The 25,483-nt window shown below is 36.7% G+C and overlaps 1 protein-coding gene across 11 annotated transcripts in view; it reads right to left on the minus strand.

Moving 5' to 3' along the window:
• NCOA1 (nuclear receptor coactivator 1) overlaps nt 1–25,483 on the minus strand; it is a 219,034-nt gene that overhangs the window by 72,224 nt on the left and 121,327 nt on the right. For all 11 annotated transcript variants that reach the window (NM_001206215.1, XM_024998757.2, XM_024998760.2 and 8 more), the window contains 5 exons: nt 24,116–24,221; nt 17,084–17,250; nt 10,919–11,016; nt 3,086–3,263; nt 1,022–1,201 (listed from right to left, as the gene is read on the minus strand). In NM_001206215.1, the coding sequence (NP_001193144.1) occupies nt 1,022–1,201; nt 3,086–3,263; nt 10,919–11,016; nt 17,084–17,250; nt 24,116–24,204 (712 nt within the window). In that variant the 5' untranslated portion in view covers nt 24,205–24,221. The remainder of the gene's footprint in view (nt 1–1,021; nt 1,202–3,085; nt 3,264–10,918; nt 11,017–17,083; nt 17,251–24,115; nt 24,222–25,483) is intronic.

Consider the following 25,483-nt stretch of genomic DNA (forward strand, 5'->3'; position numbering starts at 1 on the left):
GCATCTCAAGTACTTGGCAGATAATAATTTGAAGAAGTAGTTTTGGCTAGATTCAAGCAACACAGTGGTTTTTAAAATATAGGTTCATAATTTCCTATACTCATTAATGGCTACAAAGATTATTCCTATAACCATTGAGCAGATCACAAACTATCATATGAAAAAAAACAACATTTAACTGTTTCTGAACAGGCATTATTTTGTCCTTGACAGAAGACTTTTATGTTTTTAGGACCTGTAATTTTTTTTGAATGTCCCATTTCCATCTTTGTGAGAGGCTGCACACAGTATCACACAGCTAAACATGAATTTGAATCATATGACAGGCCTGCATATATATTCTGTAAAAAGTCCCCAGCTGACGTACCCTTTCCCTGGTAGGACCCACTACAGACAAGCCTTTTTGCATCTGACTGACTCCTCCACAGCTTCCTTCCCTGTTCCTTACTCCACCAATTTGTGGTGTTCTTAACTTAGTTCAGTTTAAGCATGTATGGAAAACTCATCCACTGGAACGTATTTAACTAATACCATGTTCATACCCTATTCCTATTAGAGCTTCATCTGTGTTTTCATCTGCTCATAAGCTTTCTCCTTATAAATTACCTTGTATGGCCTCAAAAGTGCTAGCTCTATTCTCCAGTGTTCCGTACACACTAAGCTTGAAACTTTCTGAAAATCAGAGCTGTTCAACAGCCTGCTGCATCTGGTGCATTTCCAACTGGCAGCAGTGAGTTACAGCTCTTATTTCTAGGCAGCAAGTTGGTTTGAATGTGACATTTTAGTGGGAATGTCAGCTACAACTGAGAATTTGGGGGTCTTTTACAGGGGGGTAGTTCTAGATGTTAACAATATTTTTCTTAAGTATTAAGAAATATATAGCAAATTGAAGAGCCACTAAGATATATAATATAGTAACCAAAAATATTATCTGAAGAAGGCAGTTTATAATCAATTTCCTCTCTGTTTCTAAAACCACAGGAAAAGCAATCGAACACCTTAAAACCACCCTCTGTTTTACCTTCTCCATCCTCCTGAATCGATTTCGGCTGTGACACAGTGAAACACTGCATCACTTCATACCGCTGGCAAGCTTCCTGGTTCTCGGGGCCAGGCTCATCTGGACGGTGAATTAGCATCCTGCAGTTAAAGGTATGGCTGTTTTGGCGTGTTGCTTCTTGAGGCCAAGGAACTCCATTCACTGTGAAAGAAAAATTGATTATACGCCTGTGAAGGAGATGAAAAGGTACAAACTCTGAAGATACAAATGACACACCTTTACTCATCTGCTTAATTAGACACTCAGATTAAAAGACAGACCCCTTCAGATCTAACACTATCCTGAGGCAAAAAGAGACTTACCTTCCTTTGCAAATTTAATCCTTTTACCAATTAGAGAAATGTAAAACTTGCAAGGAACTGTATAGGATTTCCACCCTCAAAGATAAGGCCTTACAAATACCCTAATTCGTTAACAGATAAAGACAAAATTAAAAATTAATAGCTTCTTGCTTTTTTGCTCAGAATTTTACAGCAGTTAGTTAATACGCTTTTTCACTTGCTTCCTGCTATACTCTGGCATTGGAAAAAAAAAAGATTGACAATCATAGGTCTGTTACTAAGTGAGAATTTTAACCTGAAAGGCATGTATGCTTCAGGGATGGCTTGAGAGTATGTTGTATGTTCCTCCTTCTGGTTGGAGGAATCAAAGCTTTTCAAATGAGCCTGTCACTCAAAAAAAAATTTAGAATAGACAGAGACCAACCTTGGTTTTTTTAAATCATTTTTTCTTGCTCTTTATTTTATTTGTACAATCTGCATGCTACAACACCTTAAATATAGCAGATAATCATTTTACTTCATTAAAATGATTGTTAAAACAGAAATGTTACTGGATTCAGTGTAAGAAAACTGAATTCCATTGTAGAGCAGATATTTATACATGTCAAGTGAGAATCACTGTGTAGCGAGTCACTTCCCAGTTACAATATTATATTCAAGCCATGGTGACAGACAGGGTTTTTCAGGGTGTTCTCTCACCATTCCCAACAGTTTTCTTACCATAGCCTTGCTGTTGAATCTCCTTCTTTTTTACTATCTCATCACTCTACAACAGTTAGAGGAAATCACGGAAACAAACCTATACTGGAGTAATGAGTCTTGGTTCTTCAAACTAGTTGTGAGGTTTGGGTTAATAACTTAATCTTTGCCTCATCTTTAAAATAAAGGAATCCACTATATTGTCTCTCAAGTCACTCACACTCCACATTAAGACCCCTTGATAACCCCTTGAAACTAGTGATTTTAATAGTAACAATCATTTCAGGCTCCCAGTAAACACATACTATCTTTTCAAAGAAGAAATAACACTTCCATTTCATCAAGTGAACAGCACAGAAAATAAAGAGCTATGGATAACATTTTATTTTCATGTTTGATTTAGTTATACAGGATTTCTAGCCAAGACTCTCCTCCCAACTTCTGGAGTACCTACAGGTTAAGGAGCAGGTACATGGCTTAGTGAACAGAACACAGGCTAGAAGTCTATCTATCCTCTCAGCTAGCCTCCTCTGGCACTGAACAGCCTATCCAACCATTGGATGGAGCTCCAACCATGCTTGGAACCCATGAGTTGAAACCACTTACATCAAAAAATGTTCATTTTAATAAGTATGTAATATGAACACTATTCTTTCCTCCCTCCTTCCTTTTTTCTTTTCTCTGAGCAAGGTGGTAGGATAAATTACATATATTTGTCTCTTCCTTAGACATAATTAAAATTCAAAACAAAAGGAATTCCAAGCAGAAGCTTCTTGTGGTAAGACGACTAACTGTTCTGCTTCCTAACTCTGTCACAGAATTATGGCAAAATCTAGAGGAAGAGGATAAAAGGAATGTTCTCTATCAGCTATTTGATGATGTTCCTCCTTCAGATTTAATCTCAGGCTGAAATTAAATTTTAAAATATTTAAAGTATGTATGACATAGAATAATACCATATATTATAAACATAATAATAATTATACTTTACTGAGGGGAAGCTATAGAGAGCTCATATTCTTTTAAAAAAACACATTCCTTTTACCTAGTGATTTTGGTAGCAGATTCTTCACAAATTCTGCATGATCACCCACATGCAGTATGCTGTAGACACTGGTATTCATTAATTCCTCCTGATTGTAACCCAAGTAGCTGGTCACATTTTCTGACACAAATACAATCCTCCCTTCACAGTTCACAACAAAGAAAAATCCATCCAAAGCCTGTAAAGAAAAAAAAAAAAAGGATTAAGAGGTTATGAGGTTAAAAGAGACAAGAAAAATACTCAAATATGTTTCTCTATTGAAAAAAGGATTGGAAGTATGTGTCAAGTTTAAAAAAAGGGTACTGAATAGAAGATTTAATATTGCATGTTCTCTGTGGAGGGAACAGGATTTTAAAACAGACTGTACACTTATGTTTCATGTAGGCATGAATGAATATGTCAAACTTCTTCCTTAGAAAGAAATTTTATGGCAGTAATGTGAAGTAAGTGACTGACCCATTCAGTCATAAACATCTCTAAACTGTGGGTTAAGACCTGGTGTCTACCCTCAAGGAACCTGTGGTACAGTGGAGAGACATAAGCCTAATAAAATGCCAGTGAGAAATGCAGTATGAAAGACAAACACAGGCTATTCTGTGAGTATAAAGAAGGATGCTTATTTGGGGTCAAGGTGGGAGGCAGAGAAAGGCTCCTTACAGGCCCTGATCTGAGTTATAAAAGGCACAGCAGAGGAGGGGAAGAGGAATGAGGGAAGAACATTCTAGGCAGAGGAGAGAGCATGGAACATAATGGAACAGAAAAGCAGTTTGGAGCTGCTGGAGCACATGGCACAAGACAGGCAGTGAGTCTGGAGAGGTGGACAGGAGCCAAATCACAGAGGGCTTTCTATGCACAGAGATGGAGCCCAGGAGCTCCAAAAGAAGATGTACATGTCCCAAGGGGAACATAATATCCACAGAGGTGTGGCAAAAAAGTCAGAATCTCTATTTATAGTGAAATCTAAAACATAAGGAAGATATTAAGCTTTATTAACATATCATCACCCTGGTGCCTCACTCAGTCCATATCAGAATCTAAGAGAGGATCCAGAATGGAGAAGATGACAGTGGTACCTTATTTATAATCCTTCTGTTTATTGCAACATGTTGCAGTTTACTTGCTATAGAATGTACAAAAGCAACAAAAACAAGTCCTTTAAAAAGCAGAACATTATTACACAATTTTGTAACAAGACATAACCACCCTTGGTATTACACATGATTTGCTGGTTTGATTTGTGCCAAAAGACTTAACAAAGCTAACAATGTTGATGAGCTACTCATTTTTCTTTTTTTAAAAAAGGTAAGTGTCCCAAGTTTGCTGACCTTTTCTATGATGATGTGTGGTAATGATAATACCCTACCCAGCAGGCATTTTCCAAATAATATACACACTTAATTTTGTTCCTTCAGGGTAAAGATGAAATTTTAACAATGAAAATAAACTGCTTTCAAAAAGACACATTATAGAGACAGTATGTGAAAATGAATGTTTTGAAATGTTACCACAGTTATCATTTTGTTGCTGAAAATGATGTAAATCACTTATAAAAATTATCTTCTCAGTTTAAACATTTAGAAACAAAACCTTTTCACCGCTCAAGTCTTCCAGGTTTGGTGGGCTTTAAAAACCCATTTCTTAAAAAAGGAAAAGGCAACACCTTCTGATTAATTTGGAGAATCACTATTTGAGATTTTTTAAAAAAATGGAATTTAGGGAATTCCTTGGCGGTCCAGTGGTTAAGACTCAGCACTTTCACTGCTGGGGCCTGGGTTCAAGCCTCGATGAAGATGCCTCAAGCTGCAGAGTGTGGCCAAAAAAAAAAAAAATGAAATTTGAAGAAAAACTTACATAATTGGTAGGTAGGATTTCAAAATGAGTAACGTGACTCAGAGACTCATCCAATGATACATTTTTCCATTTATATCTATCTCATTTTTATGAGGTGTCTTGAATTTTCAGGTGATTTTTTAAGCCAAATATTCAAATAAACTGAACTTCAAACTACATCTTAAAATCACTGCATTCCAAAGCATTCAATCAAGATTTTAAAAAATAATGAAGCACAGCATTGTTCTCATGAAAAATACTGCTAATATCTTCTTTAACAAGAACAAAAAGAAATAAAACTATTTTTACTCCACCTGACTGTTGTGACTATTTTTCACTTAGTTCATAAGGTGAAGAGGAAAGGGATGTGATTAATAATCTAAAAACCTCAACACTAGACAAACCTTTCACTAATCTATTTTGGATTTAGATGAGCACAAGAAGGCACTCTCATATCCAATTGTTTTCTTAAAGTCAGAGTAGCTATAGATTAGATCAGAGTAGATCATAACAGGTGATCAATATATGTATTTTTTCTTAAAGTTTATATGAAAATAGGGATAACTGAAATACAAACATATCATTTTCTTAGAAGATCTAAAAGATTTTTTAAAATGTTCATAGCCATTAATTGAATCAGTGTAAATATAATTTAACTTTTTTTTTTTCTTTTTGGCTTCTTAAAAGAGTTTAATAAAAAACAGTTTGGGCTTCGCAGAAGGCACAGTGATAAAGAACCTGCCTGCCAATGCAGGCAGTGCAGAAGACGCAGGTTCGATACTTGGGTCAAAAGGATTGAAGAAAGATCCCCTGGAGGAGGAAATGCCAACCCACTCCAGAATTCTTGCCTGAAAAATTCCATGGAGAGAGGAGCCTGGAGGCCTATGGTCCAAGGGGTCACAGAGAATCGGACACAACTGAGCACACATGCATGCACAGATACAACAAAGTATCTCAGAGCAAGAAACAGGACTGAGATACAAAGCAGGCAAGTAAAAAACCCTGGCTGTTTCATGGCGATCATTTCCAAGGGACACACTACCCAGCTTCCAAATCACCACTTTCTTATTTTTCTATCTAGCTTTCAGGGTGTCCTTCTAGGACACTGCCTCCCTAGCGACCCTGTCTAACTTCAGTCAGTCAGCTTCTCCCTTGCTTTTTTCACTCTCCATATTTGTCTCTAGGTCCGGAAGTTATTACCCTTTGTCTGCAGCGGGGCTGGGAGAGACTGAGACCCACTCTTGGGGTCATCTCTGCCCACTCTGAAGACTGGCCAGTCGTGGGCACAGGGGTGGTGTGCAGACTAACCTTAAGCACTAGCAAGGTCCAGAGAGATTCACCTGGACTACACAGTGCAATTATTTTTAAGGCATTTGTGAAACCCTAAGGACTTAAAAGTTCTCCTTCCTTGCAATAGGTCTGTAGTCCCTGCAGGCTCCTATTTTCACACTTTCTGGGACTTCTCCAGGCTCTCCCATTGACTGCACCTGAACTCACTGCCAAGCTGGGAAGTTATTCTAGTAGCTGGCCTCTGGAATATGCAGTTGGTCAGCCTTACAGGGAATACAGAACTTTCACCAGGTCCCTGCTTGGCCTCGGTTACATGGACTCATCGTTTCCTCTAAGACGTCTGGGGCATCATGTTTCTTTTGAGCTTCCCCAGAAAAGACTGGCTTGGAAAACAGGTTGACAAAGGCTACCCCATGGCTGCAGAGATGTCCTGCTGACCTTCTCCTGAGATGCAGACAGACTATCCTGGGCTGGATATGTGTGTTTTTTTGTTTGTTTGTTTGTTTTCTAAATTAAAATAAAATATATACTTGAAATTTTTAAAAATATGACAATTAAGTATATAGTATAAGATCTGCCAAAATCCTATTCCCAAGAGATTGGTAACATTTCAAGGAATCCTTTGAAACTATTCCTATGAATATATAAACATTTTTAATTTCTAAAAGTGTATCTAATTAATATAACCTGCTAATATTTGTTCTTATTCTACAAGTTTCCTTCATGTGTTGTGCATATAATTAATTTCCAAGTATGCTGCTGGGAAGGCATCTTCCTATTTCTCCAAGTTCTCACAGCTGGGCTGACACTGAGCTACACACAGGGGATGATAACAAATGCCACTCCATTCAGTATGGCATCATCAGCTGGAAAAGTTTTTCTCTCTTCCCAGGATATCAGCCTTTGAAGAGGACCACCCTGGGTCTCAACGCAGGTTTGCACTGGCCAGGGCTTCTCACAGAGCCCTCGCTTTAAATGATTACACAAGATTCCCTGAGTATCACTAAGTGTCAGTCACTGGACAAAGTTCTGGGAATAAAACACACATTCTCAACAATTTTATAGTCTCTGAGGGAAAAAGACAAGTACACATAGTCACAGTGTAGTACAATAGAGGCGTTCAAAAAGGTTACGCACAGATCCCAATTGGGCAAAGGAATGGCTGTTGTGGGTAAAGTTTCCTGGGAGGAGACTCAATGACACCTGAGCCGAGGCCTAAAGGACACAGAGCAATAACTCGGGTGGACAAGGGGTGGAAAGAACATTCAAACAGAGGAAACAGCTCAGAGGTTAAAAAAAAAAAATCACCTTGTACACACTTGTCATATCTGTGTTATACTTAACAATAAAAAGTTATTTTTTTTAAAGCTTCAAAGTAAAGCACCATTACCTCCCCCCTCCCCCCAAAAAAGCCATGGGGATTATTTTGAAAGTAGTGTTTTTAAGCAGGAGAGTGACATGATCTGCTTTAACAAAGATCCTTCTGGCAGTGGGTGTGGCATGTAGACTGGAAGTAGGCAGACAAACTGCAATACTATTGTGATACTCCAGGTCAAATGCGAGCCTGGATCAAGGCAATGGCAGTGGAAGTGACAGAAGAGAAATCTACAAATGCAGAACAAACAGCATCTGGGGACCTCTAGCAGCTGTGGAAACAAGCACAAGGGGTGATCCTTCATTAATGACTTCAGGGATCCGGTAGATAGGTGCCTTTCCTAGACAAAGGGGACTCAAGGGGGGAAAAAACCAAGTTTTAAATTTTTTGACTTTTTAAAAAAATTAGGCAATGAGGGGATCGATTATAAATTTAGCTTTAGGAATGTTATATTTTGAAATGACTGAGGAACTTTCTGATGGAGAAATATCCTGAAATAGGCTGAAAAGGCAATAGGATATAATGAAAGGGAAGCTGTGAAGAGAGATCTGGGCTAAAGATATACCTGTGTGACTTACAGGTACATATCGTATCATTTGGTTTTTGCTTATTTGTTTTTAACTATAATTACCTTTTCCTCTTTCAGAGAATGTCTGATTTCCTTTGAGGAGTTACTTCTTCCCCATTTAATAAAGTCTCATGGGATTCTTACTCAGGCCATTGGGAAACTTCCTCCCTAAATGTGAACCTTGAGAAGAACTATAATCAGAACGCGCATGGCTAGAACACATTCATTCTGGCAGCAGGGCACTGTCCAGAAGGGTCTTTCAAAGAGACCATTTGTATAGTTCCTGCTTTCTAGCCTCCTTAAGATACCTTGATGATTTAGTTTCTAGGTTGTGTCCAAGTCTTTTTTGAACCCATTAGACTGTAGTTCACCAGGCTCCTCTGACCATGGGGTTTTCCAGGCAAGAATATTGGAGTGGGATGTCATTTCCTTCTGCAGGGCAATCTTCCCAACCCAGGGATTGAACCCAGGTCTCTTGCATGGCATGTGGAATCTTTACCAACTAAGCTACCAAGGAAGACCAAGATGCCTTAGTTTCACCTTATTTCTAAGCATGGTTCTGTGTATCAAAATAGCATCCCAATGAATTCACATTTGGTTAAGTGAAAGTGAAAGTCGCTTAGTCGTGTTGGACTCTTTGCAACCCCATGGACTATGCAGTCCATGGAATTCTCCAGGCCAGAATACTGGAGTGCGTAGCCTTTCCCTTCTCAAGGGGATATTCCCAACCCAGGGATCAAACCTAGGTCTCCCACATTGCAGGCAGATTCTTTACCAGCTGAGCTATGAGGAAAGCCCACATCTGCTTAACTTAGTCAGAATTGGTGTCTGCTGTTTCAAATCAGAAAGCCCTCATTGGTATTTTAACAGACATACACACATATGAAAACATCATATAGACAAAGATATAGATATTGATAAAACGGTCCAGGAAATGTGTACAGAATAAAAAACAAAAGGAAAAGAGCCAAAAGAACCTGGGGGAAGCTAACACTGAAGAGGCAGATAAAGAAAGAGAGTCAAAGCTATGGTTTTTCCAGTAGTTATGTATGGATGTGCGAGTTGGACCATAAAGAAAACTGAGCTTTTGAACAATGGTGCTGGAGTAGACTCTTGAGTCCCTTGGACTGCAAGGAGATCAAACCAGTCAATCCTAAAGGAAATCAGTCCTGAGTATTCATTGGAAGGACTGATGCTGAAGCTAAAGCTCCAATACTTTGGCTACCTGATGTGACAAACTGATTCATAAAAAAAGACCCTGATGCTGGGAAAGATTGAAGGCAGGAGAACAAGGGGACAAGAGAGGATGAGATGGTTGGATGGCATCACCGACTCAATGGACATGAGTTTGAGTAAGCTCTGGTAGTTGGTAATGGATAGGGAAGCCTGGTGTGCTGCAGTCCATGGGGTCTCAAAGAGTCAGACATGACAGAGTGACTGAACTGAACTGAACTACAAGAAAAAGAAACCTGGGAAAATAAGGCTAACGAGCAGCCAGAGAGAAGAAGAGATAGTTTTATAAAAGAGGATTATGAAGAAGTTTTACAAAAGAGGGAATGCTGAGAATATTCTCAAATTAGTGGTGTTGGTAGAGGGAATTCTATTTACTTCAAGAACAGAGGATTAGTTTGGGTAATAGGAAAAAGTGTATAAAGAAGTTAGAAAATCAAGAGACCTATACAAGTCTGAGTGTTAGCAAGACTTAACCAGAAAGAAGGACCTTGAGGTGGGATAGGAAAGAAGAATTTATTTTAGATATATATAAAAATACATGCATGATTTAAATACACATATTTATAGCTACGTACATGTATGTATATAATAAATATATATATATATAAAATAAAATTAGGCCGAGAGATAGAAAAGCCTAATTTGTGGGGAATACATGTATATATACACACATACATATGTTTTTAAACATTCATGCATGGCAGGGAGCACTTAAGGTGACGAACCTGCTTGGAAACAAAACATCCGTGTTGAGAACAGAGGGAATAAAGATTAGATAGGAAAAAACAGGTGAATATTACACAGTAGCTACAAAGTAATTTAAGATTAAAAGTTCTTCATTTTAAAAAGTGTGACAGAGAGTTGTTAAAATAGTAAGTTCCCTTACAATGGTCACATAAATAGTTAAAAAATTCTTAGTCAGAAAACACCTACTGTAACAAGGTGAGGCATCCCTTATTCAGAAGTAAAATCCTACAGCAGAACTGGATTTCTCTGGTGGCTCAGGCGGTAAAGAATCTGCCTGCAGTCTGGAAGACCTGAGTTCCATCCCTGGATTGGGAAGATCCCCTGGAGGAGAGCATGGCAACCCACTCCAGTATTCTTGCCTGGAGAATCCCCATGGACAGAGAAGCTGGCGGGCAACAGTCCATGGAGTTGCAAAGAGTCAGACACAACTGGGCAACTAAGCACACAGCACAGGAGAATTAGCACTAGCTAGCTAAATAATTCCAAAAATTTTATTTTCCCAATTAGTCCTAACTGCCATAAAGAAACAGCAAAGCCAGACAGTTTTCTTTAGTTTACATGTGAATGCCTTTATGAAAATTTCTCATGTCTGTTTCTCACATTTGATTCTGAAATAATAACAACTGTCAAAATAGTTTCTGAGATTAAAATAATCATTAAAAGTTATTTAAAATTTTACTTTGTTTTATGATTTATTAATTGGATGTAAAATGTAAGGAAGATAAAGAAAAAAATCAGACTGGCTAGAACAAAGATTCTGATCACTTTCTGAGTCAATGAGAACACCTACCTCTAAAAGAAGAGGCCCCAGGGATTCCTTTTCTATCACTCCTTGACTGCTTGATGAGATGTCTGACTTCTGTACTTCATCATCAGTTGTTGATTTCTCTGTAACAAAGAAACAAAAAGTCACACATCTGAAAGGAGCTCATTTCTACAACGTCAAGTTTATGAAGAGAAAATGCACCTGGTTTCAGATTCAAATAACATCTACTAATTATCTAGGCACTTTCACGTTTAATCTTAATTACACTCATTTTATAGATGATAAAATGGAGGTTCACAAAGGTGACGTAATCTTACAACTAATAAGTGGCAACAGGAAAATTTGAATTTTCTGACCTATCAAGTACAGTGTCCAACAAATAGAAAAAATGGTATAAATATATAACCTTTTTTAAAAAAGTCTACACCAAAAGTTTTTTTAAAAATGGGCAAATTGTAAAAGAATAATTATTCCTATATTTTTCTTTTTCCTTTTCTGAGCTGATCAATTGCCACTGAAGAGAGAGTGAAGATACGACTCTGTGAGCCTGCATGAACTTTCACCTTCATGTCATGATGATCTGATTGATAAAACAACAGCTGCTAAATAATTTGGAATTCTTTTGTGTGGAGATGTTGAAAAGTCCAACCATTGTCTTAAAGTAGCAACGATACTTATATAAAAGTTTCCAATCGGTCAGACTGGTTAGCTCACCAAAAAAACCAAATATGGTATTACTGAATACAGAGATTCATTTTTTCACTTTAAAATATGAAATATTTTAAATACTACAAAAATTACATAAAGTGACACAGCTACATTCACACAGCCGTCATTCATTTTTCACAGATGTAAACATTATTTGCTTCAGGTCTTTCTTTTTTAAATAAATAAAATGCTACAAACAGAACTACAGCTCCACCACCATTCCACCTCTGTCCCTTTCCAGAAGTAACCTATTCTGAAGGCAGTTCTAAGCATGTTTTCAGACTTCAACTATATATGTATCATCTTACAAATACAGTACTGTTTTGTGTCTAATGTTTATATAAAAACATACAGACTTTTTCAACTTATTTTTCCACTCAATATTATGTTTGAGATTTAACTATACTGATACTTATAAATTTGATATATTCATTTGAACTGCTGCATGAATAACCCACAGTTGACTTCCTTGTCCCCTACTGCCAGGCCTTTTGACTACTACGAACAGTGCTATAATAAACTATTTTCCGTATTTTCTCTTTGGCATATTTGTGACAACTTCTTTAGGGTAAACACTAGAAGTGAAATTGCTGGATCGCAGGTCCTGTATATTTTCAACATTACCTAAGTTTGACAAATTACTCTCCAAAGAGGCTGTACTACCAGTAACATACAAGTGTTATTGTTTTTCTGTATGTTGATACTTGATATCAACACAGTTTTTAATTTTGGGGAACCTAATGGGCATAAAACGTTATCTCATTTAGTATTTCTAATACGGCTTTATTCTGCTATGATTCACACAGCACACTGTTCAGGGATTTAAAACATATGATTCAATGGTTTTAGTATATTCACAGAGTTGTGCAACCACCATTACAATAAATTTTAGAACACTTTAATCACCCCCAAAAGAAATCCCACACCCTTTAGCAGTTACTCCCCATCTCCCAACATTCCCAAGCCCAAGACAACCACCAATCTACTTTCTATTTCTACAGATTTGCCTAGTTTGGACATTTTATATAAATGGAATCATAAAATATGTAGTCCTTTGTGACTAGCTTCTTTTGCTCAGCATAATGTTTTCAAGATTCATTGATGCTGAAGCATTTATCAGTACTTAACTCTTTTTACTGCCAAATAATATTGCAATGTACAGGTATACCTTATTTTATTTACCCATTGATCAGTTGATAGATATACAATTTGCTTCCACTTACTGGCTATCTATGAATAATGCTGTTATGAACATTTCTATTTCTGTGTAAGTTTTCAATTCTCTTTGTTATATACCTACAAGTGGACTTGCTGGGCTATATGATTACTCTACCTTTTTAATATTTTGAGAAACTACTAGAATGTTTTCATAAGTGGATGCACAATTTTACACTCTCACCAGCACTGTATGAGGGTTCCAACTTCTTCCAGCCTTACCAACACTTGTTGCTATGTCTTTTTGACTGTAGCCACCCTAGCAATGTAAACTGGTATTTGTATTGTGGTTTTGATTTATATTTTTCTGATGGCTAATAATATTGAGTATGTTTTTCCTGTGCTTATTGGTCATTTGTATGTTTTCTTTAGAGAAATTTCTATCCAGAGCCTTTGCCCATTTTTTAATTGGGTTTCCCTGGTGGCTCAGAGGGTAAAGAGTCTGCCTGCAATGCAGGAGACCTGTGTTCGATCCCTCAGTCGGGAAGATTCCCTGGAGAAGGAAATGGCAACCCACTCCAGTATTCTTGCCTGGAGAATCCCATGGACGGAGAAGCCTGGTAGGCTACAGTCCACGGGGTTGCAAAGAGTTGGACACGACTAAGCAACTTCATTTAATTGGGTTATTTATTTTTAAATTATTATAGCATGGGAGTTTCTCATCTAGTTCTAAGATACACTTCCTTCATCATTTCATGTATGTGTAACATTAAGACAGGTTTTTTGTTGTTGTTGTTTTTTAAAAGAAACAATTCCAAAAGAATATAAACTTTCAAAGCCAAGTACATTAAGTAACCATGCATGAAAAGTAAAACGTAAAAGTTTAGGCAAAACTTAAGGCAGGAGTGGCTAGAAGTGGCTATATCGACCAGCCTAAGGCCTGTGAACAGAAGTGACTCACAATTTCTGAGTCTTGTCCTTAAAGACAAAGAAGCATACCTTCCAGTTTTCTTTCCCCTTCTTGTTGTCTGGGACGTGCACAGGTGAGCCATGTTTGACATGGGTAAGGGCAATACCCTAGGAGTGGCACAGCCCAAGAGATGGAAGGAATCTGAACCTCTGACACACACCTACACTATCTTGTTAAAGCCACTGTACATTGGGTCTCTTATAATAGCCTTGCCTGTATCCTAACTAATACATTCTTTATTTTTCAATAACATGATTATTTGCTATATCCTGATTGTGTCCATGTTAGACAATCTATTAACATGCTATCATAATTTACTTACATCAACCATCTAGACTAGACACACACTTTCCCTCTTTCCATCCTCCTAATATAGTTACAATAATTTTTAGAGCAGTCAGTATTTAATATCTATGTTACTATGGCTACATACAGTCCATAAATGAGTCAAGGTATGTACTATAATTTACAGTTCTCATGTTTTATGTTTTAGTTTTTCTGTGAAGTCTGACTCATCTCCAAACTCTCCACCAGACTGAAAAGTTCCTCTCAATTTGCTCAGTCATCATATATTTCTATGAGTCCCATTTTTTTCCCCCATGGAAATACTCCTTCTGGAGTCCTCTGTTTGCCTCCTCCAATTGGGACTGGCTACTTCTTTAGTCTGCTGCTCAACTGTAATCCTTGGTTTCCTTTTACCTTTCTTCTGTTATGATTCCACGGTTTCCCTGGGTTAAGATCCAATGCCTTTCTTTCTTGGTTTGCTACCTTGGTCTTGATAGATATTTCTTTTTAATTTTTATTTTTTGGCTGCACCATGCAGCATGTGGGATGTTAGTGCCCTGACCAGGGATTGAGCCCACACTCCCTGCATTGGAAGTAGAGCCTTAACCACTGAACTGCCTGGAAAGCCCTTGATAGATATTTCTGAAAAAAAAGTACATAGGAGATAACATTTTTGAGGCTTTAAATGTCTGAAAATTGTCTTTATTTTGTACCCATACTTCATTTGGATGAACGCATAATTTTAGGTTCAGGATCCTCATTTTCAGTGTTGTTATTTTGAAATCTGGATCCTTCTGAAAGTAACCCAGTATGTGTCTGTTTTTTTTCCTTTCTCTTGTTTTTTCTCTCTGGTGTCTGGAAATCATGTATTGGTGTGAGGTCTTCTTCTTTCTTTTTTAGTCACTGTGCTGCACATGACATGTATGCTTTCCATCTGGAAACCCATAGCCTCTAATTCTGAGAATTTTTTTGTTTTTGTTATTACTTCTTATAATTTCTTCCCTTCTAGTTGGCCTGTTTTTGTTTTTTTTTTCTCCTGGGACTAATGATATGTTCTACCCCTTATCTTTCTCTTGCTTTTTTATCTTACTTTCTAAGGGATTTCTTCAAATTGTCTTTCAACACTTTATCCTTTTATTCAACAAAGAGTCACTGAAAAGCGTACTATGTACCCAAGAACTGCTTTAGGTATTAAGGACACAGTGGTGAACAAACAAAAACCTTTGCTCTCATGAAGCTCCAGTGAGGGTAGGCAGACAATAAACAAACAAAATGTACAATATGTTAGATGTAACAAATACTGTGGGGAAAATAAATCAAGGAAGATGTAGAAAGGTGTTTGTGTGTGTATGCACACATGTGTATGTGTGTTAGATAGGTTAGTGAGGGACAAGTTCACTTAGAAAAAATATTTGAACCACGACATAAAAGGGATACGGGAGTAAGCTTTATGTACATCCAGGGAAGAGCATTCCAGACAGAGAAGAGCAAGTGCAAAGACCTGAGGCAAACGTGCCTGGAACGGCTGCAGGCGACACCATGAGGGGACAAAGAGTAGAAAACAAGGTAATAGGGTAAAGTTTTTTTCAGCGATCCTGATTTTAAGTTCCAAAAGTTATTTGTTTTGAATGTTTCATTTTAAAGCATTTTATAGATGATATATCCTCCCTTTTGTCAGTGAAAGAGTGTTGGATGGCTTTACATTTTTCTTTTGCTCCCTGTATCATCTCTGCATCCTCTGAGTTCCTTTCTTTCCCTTTTGTTTGCTTGATTTATTCTCTTTTATATTACAGACTTTCCTCAAATACCTGGATTTTTATTCACATTGAAGAGTAAGGTACTAAAATCCTGACTGGCAGCTGTGTGAAGGGTGTGGACAGTGCAAGGAGCTGACTTCTTCCTTTGGGGACCGATACCAGTGTCAGTGTCTACGCGTCCTTCCCTTTGGACTACTCCATTTCCCCATCTTCGGAATCCTCCCATCTTCGGCTGAGGGAGGATGAGCCAGTCGGTCCGGGTGTCCACATCCAGCAGGGAAGGGGCCATACAGTCTCTGGGTGGCTCTCCCCTCCGAAGACCTAGAATACCAGTGTCTCCTGTCTGCTGAATCAGCCCCTAAAATCGTAAAATCCTATCACTTTAACCATTTTAAAACAGACCATTTGTTCAGTCTTTTCACATTGCTGCTGCTAGCGTGTAGTTCTTCAGGGTCTATTCCTTCTGTTTGTTGTTTGTGTTCTTACTCACTGCAGATGATTTCTTGTGTTATGTAAGTTTATAGCACACAATCTCCCTCAGGAGCACTTTTTCCTCTGGGAATCTGATCGGGTGCAGTATGGTGATGTTTCTTCAAAGCGTTTGCCTTTGTTTCTGGTAAGCAACCCAGGGGTTGTATGGTGTGGGGTCCCCAGTAAATACAAATAGTATAAACATGAGCCATAAAAATAAATCAGGGTTTTCTCAGAGCTTCCCTGGTGGCTCAGACAGTAAAGAGTCTGCCTGCAGTGTGGGAGACCTGGGGTCGATCCCTGGGTTGGGAAGATGCCCTGGAGAAGGAAATGGCAACACACTTCAGTATTCTTGCCTGGAAAATCCCAGGACAGAGGAGCCTGGCAGGCGAGTGACTTCACTTCACTTCTTCACTTTCTCAGAGAAGGCTGCTCCCCACAACCACAGCCAAGGTAGAGATAAGCTTAAATTCAGGTGGAGGGACTCTCCTACCTCTGAGCTGCTGTCTTTCAACGCTACGCAGAGCCTCGGGTCCGACACCACAATGTGTATCTCCTGACTTAATTCCATATGATTGCTACTGTTGAGTCACTAAGTTTTATCTGACTCTTCTGGGTTTCAAAAGTTTCAAGGTAACCAGTTCTCAAGATAACAAGCCACTTTGTGGTAAAAGAAGGGTTTCAGATTCACATTCTAAAATAAATAACATCTACCCAAAACTGCTTCTTTAATAAAATTACAAAATTAATTCCATTTCTTAATAATAAAAAGTAAAATCACATATTATAAATGTCTTAATAACAAAGAACACAGCCAGAGGGTTTTTCTGTTTATTTTCCTACCTTGTTCCATTCTCTTCATTAGTTGTATCTGATCGACTGTCTTCTTCAATATCTTGCATTTGTCTGGTTTTACACTTAAGCTGTCAATGTCACTGATGTTGGCAGACAATAACTCAGCTAGCTCTTCCAAATATTTATTTTCTTGCTCCCTGCGCCTCTTTTCAGTGCTGTTACACAGAGAAAATCCAGTTACTGTACATTTCTACCACCATATTTCCTTCTCTGATCAAGTATTTGATATTTACATATTTACAGCAATTCCTATTTTCATCTAGAATGTAAAGCCAGATTTAGAAAAAAATCTAAATTTGTATCTGAAAAACATACTACAAAATACCAAAGAGCAGAAAACAATTCTGGCTAAAATACATAAAGAGAATGACTGCTATCACAGATGTATTCCTCAATGATATATATACAATGAATCTTTCAAATAACCAGTAAATACTAGATAGTAAAAGAACCAGACAGTACATATACTAGTTACATTTGAAATTATTAGGCATTCTAAATAATAATTCCCTAAAAATAGAAAATCTGAATTTTCAAATAAGTTTGTTGTAAATTAAGCAGGCTGACTACTCAGATTTCAAAGAAATTATAATTGGAAATCTGATAAAATCTTGATTCCTATAATAATCAGACCATTACTTGGTCCCTATCAAAAGGGAAAAAAAAAAATGCTTCCAAAAAGTAAAATAAAAAGAATAGTAAATTATTAATTAGAGACAGAGGTACAAAGAACAATGTCTCTCATATACTGCTTTGTCGTAAAGAAATAGAAAAAAAAAATCTGCTTATAAGCTCTCATTATATAGTAAACAAAATCAAACTCAATTTATCTTAAAGGAAAATAATAAGAATAAAGGATAACAGTGCAAACAACTAGCATTTTACATTCACTCAAATGTAGTAAGTGAATATTGTTCATTTTTGTTTACCCCTTGTTTATTTAACCAAGTCATCAGGCACTTAATTTTATTAACACATACAAAGACAATACAGCATTACTTTCAGTGAATTTTTCTATTATCAAACTAATATAGAAAGAAAATTTGCTCACAAGTAGCTTTCAGTTTTATAAGCATCAATCAAAATCATTTGATTCCATATAAAAATGGTATTAAAAAAAGAGGTTAAAGAGGGAAAAACCAGTTGCTAAACAATTCTTAACTGGCAACAACTAAACTATCACTTACTTCTCATAATTTAAAAAACCTATAAAAGCAATAGCATTTACATAACAGCATGGTTAAATTGAAAAGAACCAAGTTAACAAAGGTCAAATGTATTTATCTACATAAGACAAAACAGTACAAAATGGAACACATCCCAAAATAAAGCCAAATTTTAAAACTATAACAATCACACATTCTATCCTTAACTTTTAAATCTTTCATTAAGGAATTAATCCTATTTTACTCAGTAAGACTTTATCTTACAATGTTCCCAGGCAAGAATGTACAGTGAGATATTTTGACAAATTTCACAACAAGATATTGAAAATGAGGCATGAATAAAATGAATAACATAACACACACACACACACACATATTTGATTTTACCTTAGAGAAACTAATTGACACTAGGTTTACTTAGGAGACTCAGTCTAAAGTATGACTTGCTTAAACCTCTTGGTCTAAATACCAACTGGAAGAAATTGGATTCATTTCGTGGAACTCCCAAATCTGTTTTTAACATTAAGTTTTATGTAAAACTGAAGTTCTGGAAACCATTGTTGAGTAAAGGAAAAATAAAAGTAATAGAATTGGGGAAGCTCAGACAGAGAGGTGATAAAGGAAGCAAGAAGCTAAAAGTAATGAAATGGTAAGGTGTCTATAAAATGACCTAAGAAAGAGACTAGGAGAATCACCATGAAATGAAATAACTAATAAGCAAGAAGAGAAAATGAGAACAGATTTTTTTCAAATAAAGTTAAAAACTGAAGGAATGGTGGAGATGAGAAAAAGAAATTCTACCTTAACAGAAAAGACATCTTCATTGCTTTGGGCCACCTACATTTCTCCTCTCACTAACCCACTTTACTTCCACTGATACTATGTACATGCTAGTTAATGCAAGTTAACTTCTCAAGTATTGTATCTTTTTTTTTTAACCTCATTGCGATGGCACCCCACTCCAGTACTCTTGCCTGGAAAATCCCATGGACGGAGGAGCCTGGTAGGCTGCAGTCTGTGGAGTCGCTGAGAGTCGGACACGACTGAGCGACTTCACTTTCACTTTTCACTTTCATGCATTGGAGAAGGAAATGGCAACCCACTCCAGTGTTCTTGCCTGGAGAATCCCAGGGACGGGGGAGCCTGGTGGGCTGCCGTCTATGGGGTCGCACAGAGTGGAACACGACTGAAGCGACTTAGCAGCAGTAGCAGCTTTTTCAACAAATGCTCCCATACTTATATTATGTGCCAGATAACCAGGTACTGTGTCCTGACAACCCAGGAGTAAAGTAGATGTAGCCTCCAATAAGTGGGAGAACAAAGAAGCTACTATGTGACAAATTTACAATACTACAGAAGCACACAGAGATGGCACCTAGATTGAGAGAATGAGATGTCTAAACCTAATGTAGGGAGAGACTAGTTTCCTAAAAGGAAAAAACAGCTTTTTCAAAGGTAAAAGTAAGAGCAAAAATAAGTAGCTCAAGATAGTTGAATTATAGATGATTAGAAACAGAAGGGCAGGAGATGAGGGTCCAGTCAGTTCACCAGGGCTCTTGTATACACCATAATAAAGAGCACAGGAGATTGCTTACAAACACAAGTTCAAACTTCCTCTATCATTTACTAGCTAAGTAACCCTGGACAAGTTACTTAACAGCAATTTAACTTCTCTAAGCTTCCATTTCTTTATCTGTAAAATAGGGATAATGACATTAATTACCTCCTAGGGATTTGTGAGGATTAAAAAAGATGATATTATACATAGAAATGTTTTGCAGAGTTCCTGCCACATACCATTAGCTCAACAAATATTATCTATTATCATCACTTTGATTACGATTATTTATTTTCAGGGCAAAGGAGAGCCCAGAAGGGTTTAAGAAAGAGAATGAGTGGCATGACTAGATTTGTAAGCTCCTTGAAGACAGGAAACATTTCACATTTACATCCTTCAAACATCAAGCACATGGTGCTGGCTGAATAGTAGGTATTTAATAAAGCACTTGTTGAATTGTTAATGTTAAATAAGCACTGCCCACAGCTACCCACCATTTAAAAACTGGCATTTTAATTCTCATTTCTCCCAGAAGAGTTAAGAAATGGAGAGGTAACAGGAAGGATATTTGAGACGTCTCACCCCACCAAACAATTACTGAGAAGCTGCCCTAGCTAGAACTTCTGTACACAGGGCTGGCAATACCCTGAGGTCTAACATATGCTCTTTATAATTAATTAGTTCGCAATCTGTTTGGAGTGATAGTGTACAATAACAAAATCAAAAGAAACATTTTAAGGTGGTAATCATGTACAAATTCATCAATTTCAAAATCACAAAATTTCAGTTAACTAAATTAAAAAAAAATCACTTAATTAAAATTGAAGCCCATACTTATAAACCTGACAAAGACTATGTTTTCAAATATTTTTAAAGCAAATGTGCAAGGATAATAATTTTTAAGACAATTAAGAAGAGAAATATATGCATATATATAAATAAAAATTTTTATATTCATCATGATGTGATTATAGACACACACACACACACACACACACACATCAAAGACGACTTGCAGATAAAAGCCATTAAAACAAATAAGAAAGCTTAGAACAATGGATGGATATGAGATCAAAATCCCCAAATCATTAGCATTCCTATACACGAATAACTGCCAATTAGAAAATGCAATAGACAAAATGATATTCCTAAAAGCAATAAAAATCCTATGGTACCCTGGAATATATCTAACTAAAGATGGGCTAGACATTCAAAGGGGAAAATTATACACTATTATTTAAGAACAATGAAGAACTGAATAAAGGAGAAGCCTTTATATTCATGAATAACAACACTCTAGAATTTACAAAATAAAGCTGTCAGTTCTCTCCAATTTAATTTATAAAAGCAAACGGAATTCTAATTCAAATCCCAGCAAGGAAAAAAAATCAAGGGAAACAAAAAACTGTCTCTAAAATCTGTACAGGAGAGTAAAGAACCAAGAACAGGAACAACAATTTTGAAAAATAACAAGGAAGAGTGACTTGCCCCATCAGAGAGCATGGCAACTATCATACGAAGGCTCAGATCAGATCCCTATCTATGCAGGAACCTGGTTTCTGATGAAGGTAAAGAGCACAAAAGCAGGGAATGGATATGTTACAGCCACTGACATTCCATATAGGAAAAGAAATTTAGGTTGTTACATTTTTATCCCACAAATGTAAATGCTTATTTAAAATTCTAAATGCATATTAGAAGAAAATGTATAAAAATACATTTAAGGCCTTGAAATAGAGGGGAAAATTCTTGACAAGACCCTAAAAAGCTTGACATGAATATCCTAGGTTCTAAGGGATATCAACAGGTTGGGAGAAGATATTTGCATCAAATGTAAGCGAAAAAGAGTAAAAATTTAACTAGAAAATTAAAAATAACTCTTACAAATAAAAAAAGGAAAGCACAAACTACCAAGAAGAAATATGGGCAAGAGATACAACCAGGTAATTCACAGAGGGGAAAATATAAAGAGCAATAAAAACAAAGATCATAATCAACTTATCTACTTATCAGGGAAATGTACTTAAAATTATAACCCCACACCCATCAGGATGGCAAAAACTTAAAGTGAGGAAAAAATAGTGAGATAAAGATGCAAGAAAAAAGGCAACTCTCAACGACTGTCATTTGAAGAATAATCTGGTAAGTAAACAGTTAACATAAAAATGTACACAGATTCTAACGAAAGTTTTATGTATAAAATAGTAGGTATGTACAAGGATGTTCATGTTTACTGTAGTGCTGGCTGTAAGAATGAAAATTTGTAACAAAAAGGCTATTTACCCATAGGGAATGTCTAGCTGTTGGGAAACAGATTCTTCAAATATGGTATTTCGGGTAATACAATATTTATCAAAAGTTAACAGAACTGAATAAATCTATGTATCTTTATGTCTAAAGAAAAATATATACAGTATTATATAATATATAAATTTAACAAATATTCTATATTGTTCATGGATACTTACACATAATCATTAAAAACAGACTGAAAGAATTAGAGACAAATCAGTTTAATCATTAACCATTTTACTACTTTTACTTAAAACTGCAAATACAATAATATATTAACAAAATACTAAGAATATGACAAAATATTACCAATTACATGTGGTGGGTAGTTTCCTAGTCTCTAATTTTTTTATAGATTAAAAATTTCCCCCCAAATAAAAATTTCAAGTAAAACACAATAGTGGATGTTGCTCAGTCATGTCTGAGTCTTTGCAACCCCATGGACTATACAGTCCATGGAATTCTCCAGGCTGGAATACTGGAGTGGTAGCCGTTCCCTTCTCCAGGTGAATCTTCCCAACTCAGGGATTGAACCTAGGTCTCCTGCATTGCAGGCAGATTCTGTACCATCTAAGCCACCAGGGAAGCCCCAAAATACTGGAGTGGGTAGCATATACCTTCTCCAGGGGATGTTCCCCACCCAGGAATCAAACCGGGATCTCCTCCATTGCAGGCTGATTCTTTACCAGCTGAGCTACTAGGGAAGTCCTAAAACACAATATTTTTATTTATTTATTCTTAAATTAAGAAGGACTGACATATAAGAAATAAACAGCAACATTAACTCTGACAACACAGGCTTGATTATGAGTACTTAGATTACCATCGCTCTGTAACAGTTCTCTGAATTCATTAACAGAAGTAGTCACTTTTCTTTCCCCAGCCTGAAACCCTGGCAATCTCCCGTAAAAATTCTTTCTTGGTTGCCCCATGAGAAAAACGCATGTAATCCAATGAAAGAAGAGTCTTCTGCTGTTTTATACTCTGATCAATGATTATCAACTGGGGGCCATATTGGTTTCTCTGTCCCCAGGGGTATTTGAAAATGTTTGGATTATCATTTTTGATTATCGTAACTGGAAGGACATTTTGGTATCATAACTGATATAAAAATTCTATTGGTGTCTAATTGTGTAGAAGCCAGGGATACTGTTAAACATCCTACAACATACAGGATAGCTTCCCACAACAAAGAATTATCTTGTCCACAATGTCAATAGTTTGAAGGTTGAGAGACTTTGCTCCAGATCCTCAGAGGTGAGTGGAATAAAACCCCCACTCTTCTCTCGGGTAGGAAGCTGCTGTTTTGATCTGACTGAAGTTCTATCTTTATCTGGCATTTATTAGAGCCTCCTTAGCAATAACTCTCTTTTGCCTATTTCAGATGACCAGGTTCTGTTAAAACAGAGATATTTAATTCCAAAAAAACTCATTCTTTAAAATCCTGATATTAACAATTTATTTCTTTGTTCCACTAATACCATAATGTACGGAGATGGCAGTTTAAAAATGTACAGTGGATTTATTTATTCCTTTGCCAAACACTTTCTGTGGCCTTACTATATATAAGCTACACATTGTGCTGGGAACTAGGGATAAAATGGTGAGCAAGGACAGAGTTCTTACAGCAGTACAGCATGCAGCAGAGAAGCCATGGAACTCATTAAATAAGTACACAAGCTAGTAAAACCCTGAAATTATGGATCATAGCTCTAAAAATACATGTGAAATACATATACGAATAGGGGAGGTTTGACCTAGTAGTTATGGAAGGAAGAGAAGGCTCCCTTTTAAAAAATAATGACTAAACTGATACTTGGAGAATGCACAGGTGTTGAATATAGTAAATCTAGAGGGAGCAAACCAGCCCTGGGGAAGGAAGAGAACATGGTGAGTATGAGGGACTCAGGGAAGGCTGGTAAACTTACAGATGAAGCAAGCTCAAAAGTGACAGTGAAAATGGTAAAGCAGCTCTGCCAGAAATAAGAAAAAGAGTGTTCCTACCTTGATGCCAGTGTGTCACATGGTGACCCTTTTCTCTTATGTGAGTCTGGGTTAGCAGGGTCAGATGAACTGTCCCCAAGGCCACTCATGTTGAAAAACTTCACACCTAAAAAGGAAGGAAAATGATAAGAAATCTTTCCTAATGAACTTTCCAACCGTAAGGAGACAGAAAGCTCCCTTTATGTTAGAATATATCTAAACACTGCATTTTCTCAGTGGATAATTACAGCCATCATAAAAGCATCCACATTTATATAAAAGCACAAGAGCCATCAGTTATTAGTGTTTCTACACTTTCTTCTCCATACCTGTAAAATAAAACTAGTCACCCTTTATAAGACCATAGAGATCAATTAGGATAAAAATATTGCTAGAATAATTAAATACCCAATGAGATGTTTTTAAGAGAAAAATCACTTCATATGTAAATGCAAAAAAAAAAAAAATGACTCTATAAGAATCAGAAATTACCTATTTATTTATTTATTTTAGACTACTTTGAAAAGGACTTAAAGCAACTTTTTACTCCTAAGGTTTGAGGTTTTATATTGAGAGAAAAAGACATAATACATATATAATTAAAAGTTAAAGCGATGAACTAGATTTGGATTTTGAACTGTACTTACCAACTTTGAATTCTATACTTCTAACCTTGTGTTTATGCAGTCAGGCAACAAAGATCAAGTGTTTAGTCTATGTTAGGATCTTGGTATAGATGCCAGAGAACACAGTCATTTCCCCTAGCATGCCAGCCAGGTCTCTCTTACATGCTATGCCGGCTAGTGACTGCACTTAAAGATCCCTTCTGATCTGTCCCTATCAACACTATTCTCTATAGAATCTCTAAGAAAACTCAGGTTCCTGTCTCTGGCCTTATGTTCATCACTGCCCTTAGACTTTATTAGTGCCAAACTATACACTGCTCATTCTCTTCCACTCCATCTACCCATGAGAAAGGAGAGGAAACTCTTGTTAAATGGGAAAAATCTTTAACTTTTCCTTAAATTTTCTAAAATTTAGCTACAGTGCTGCATGTTAGTAGTCATGCTTGTAAAGTTGAGATCCTTAAGAATTTCTCACATGGCTTTAATTCATGTCTGAGTAAATCCTTTTTCTCTAGTCCTAAAACTTACTTTGTCTCTAGCTCTTTCTCAACACCAAACATTTTCATATACCCTTTTCAGTATAAAAATACCTAGAATTCTAATCATGAATTTATTATTCCATGTAGCCAAAGAGGCACATTTTTAATTTCTCCATATTAGATGTAAAGGTCATGAAAATCTCCAGCTTCTAGGACTGCAATCTTGAAGTTATTCCTTACTTTTCTTTTTCACTCCTCATTTTGTATCAATGTCCTGTCAAGTT

Source organism: Bos taurus, chromosome 11 (assembly GCF_002263795.3).
Source record: "Bos taurus isolate L1 Dominette 01449 registration number 42190680 breed Hereford chromosome 11, ARS-UCD2.0, whole genome shotgun sequence".
NCBI classification, from domain to species: Eukaryota; Metazoa; Chordata; class Mammalia; order Artiodactyla; family Bovidae; genus Bos; species Bos taurus.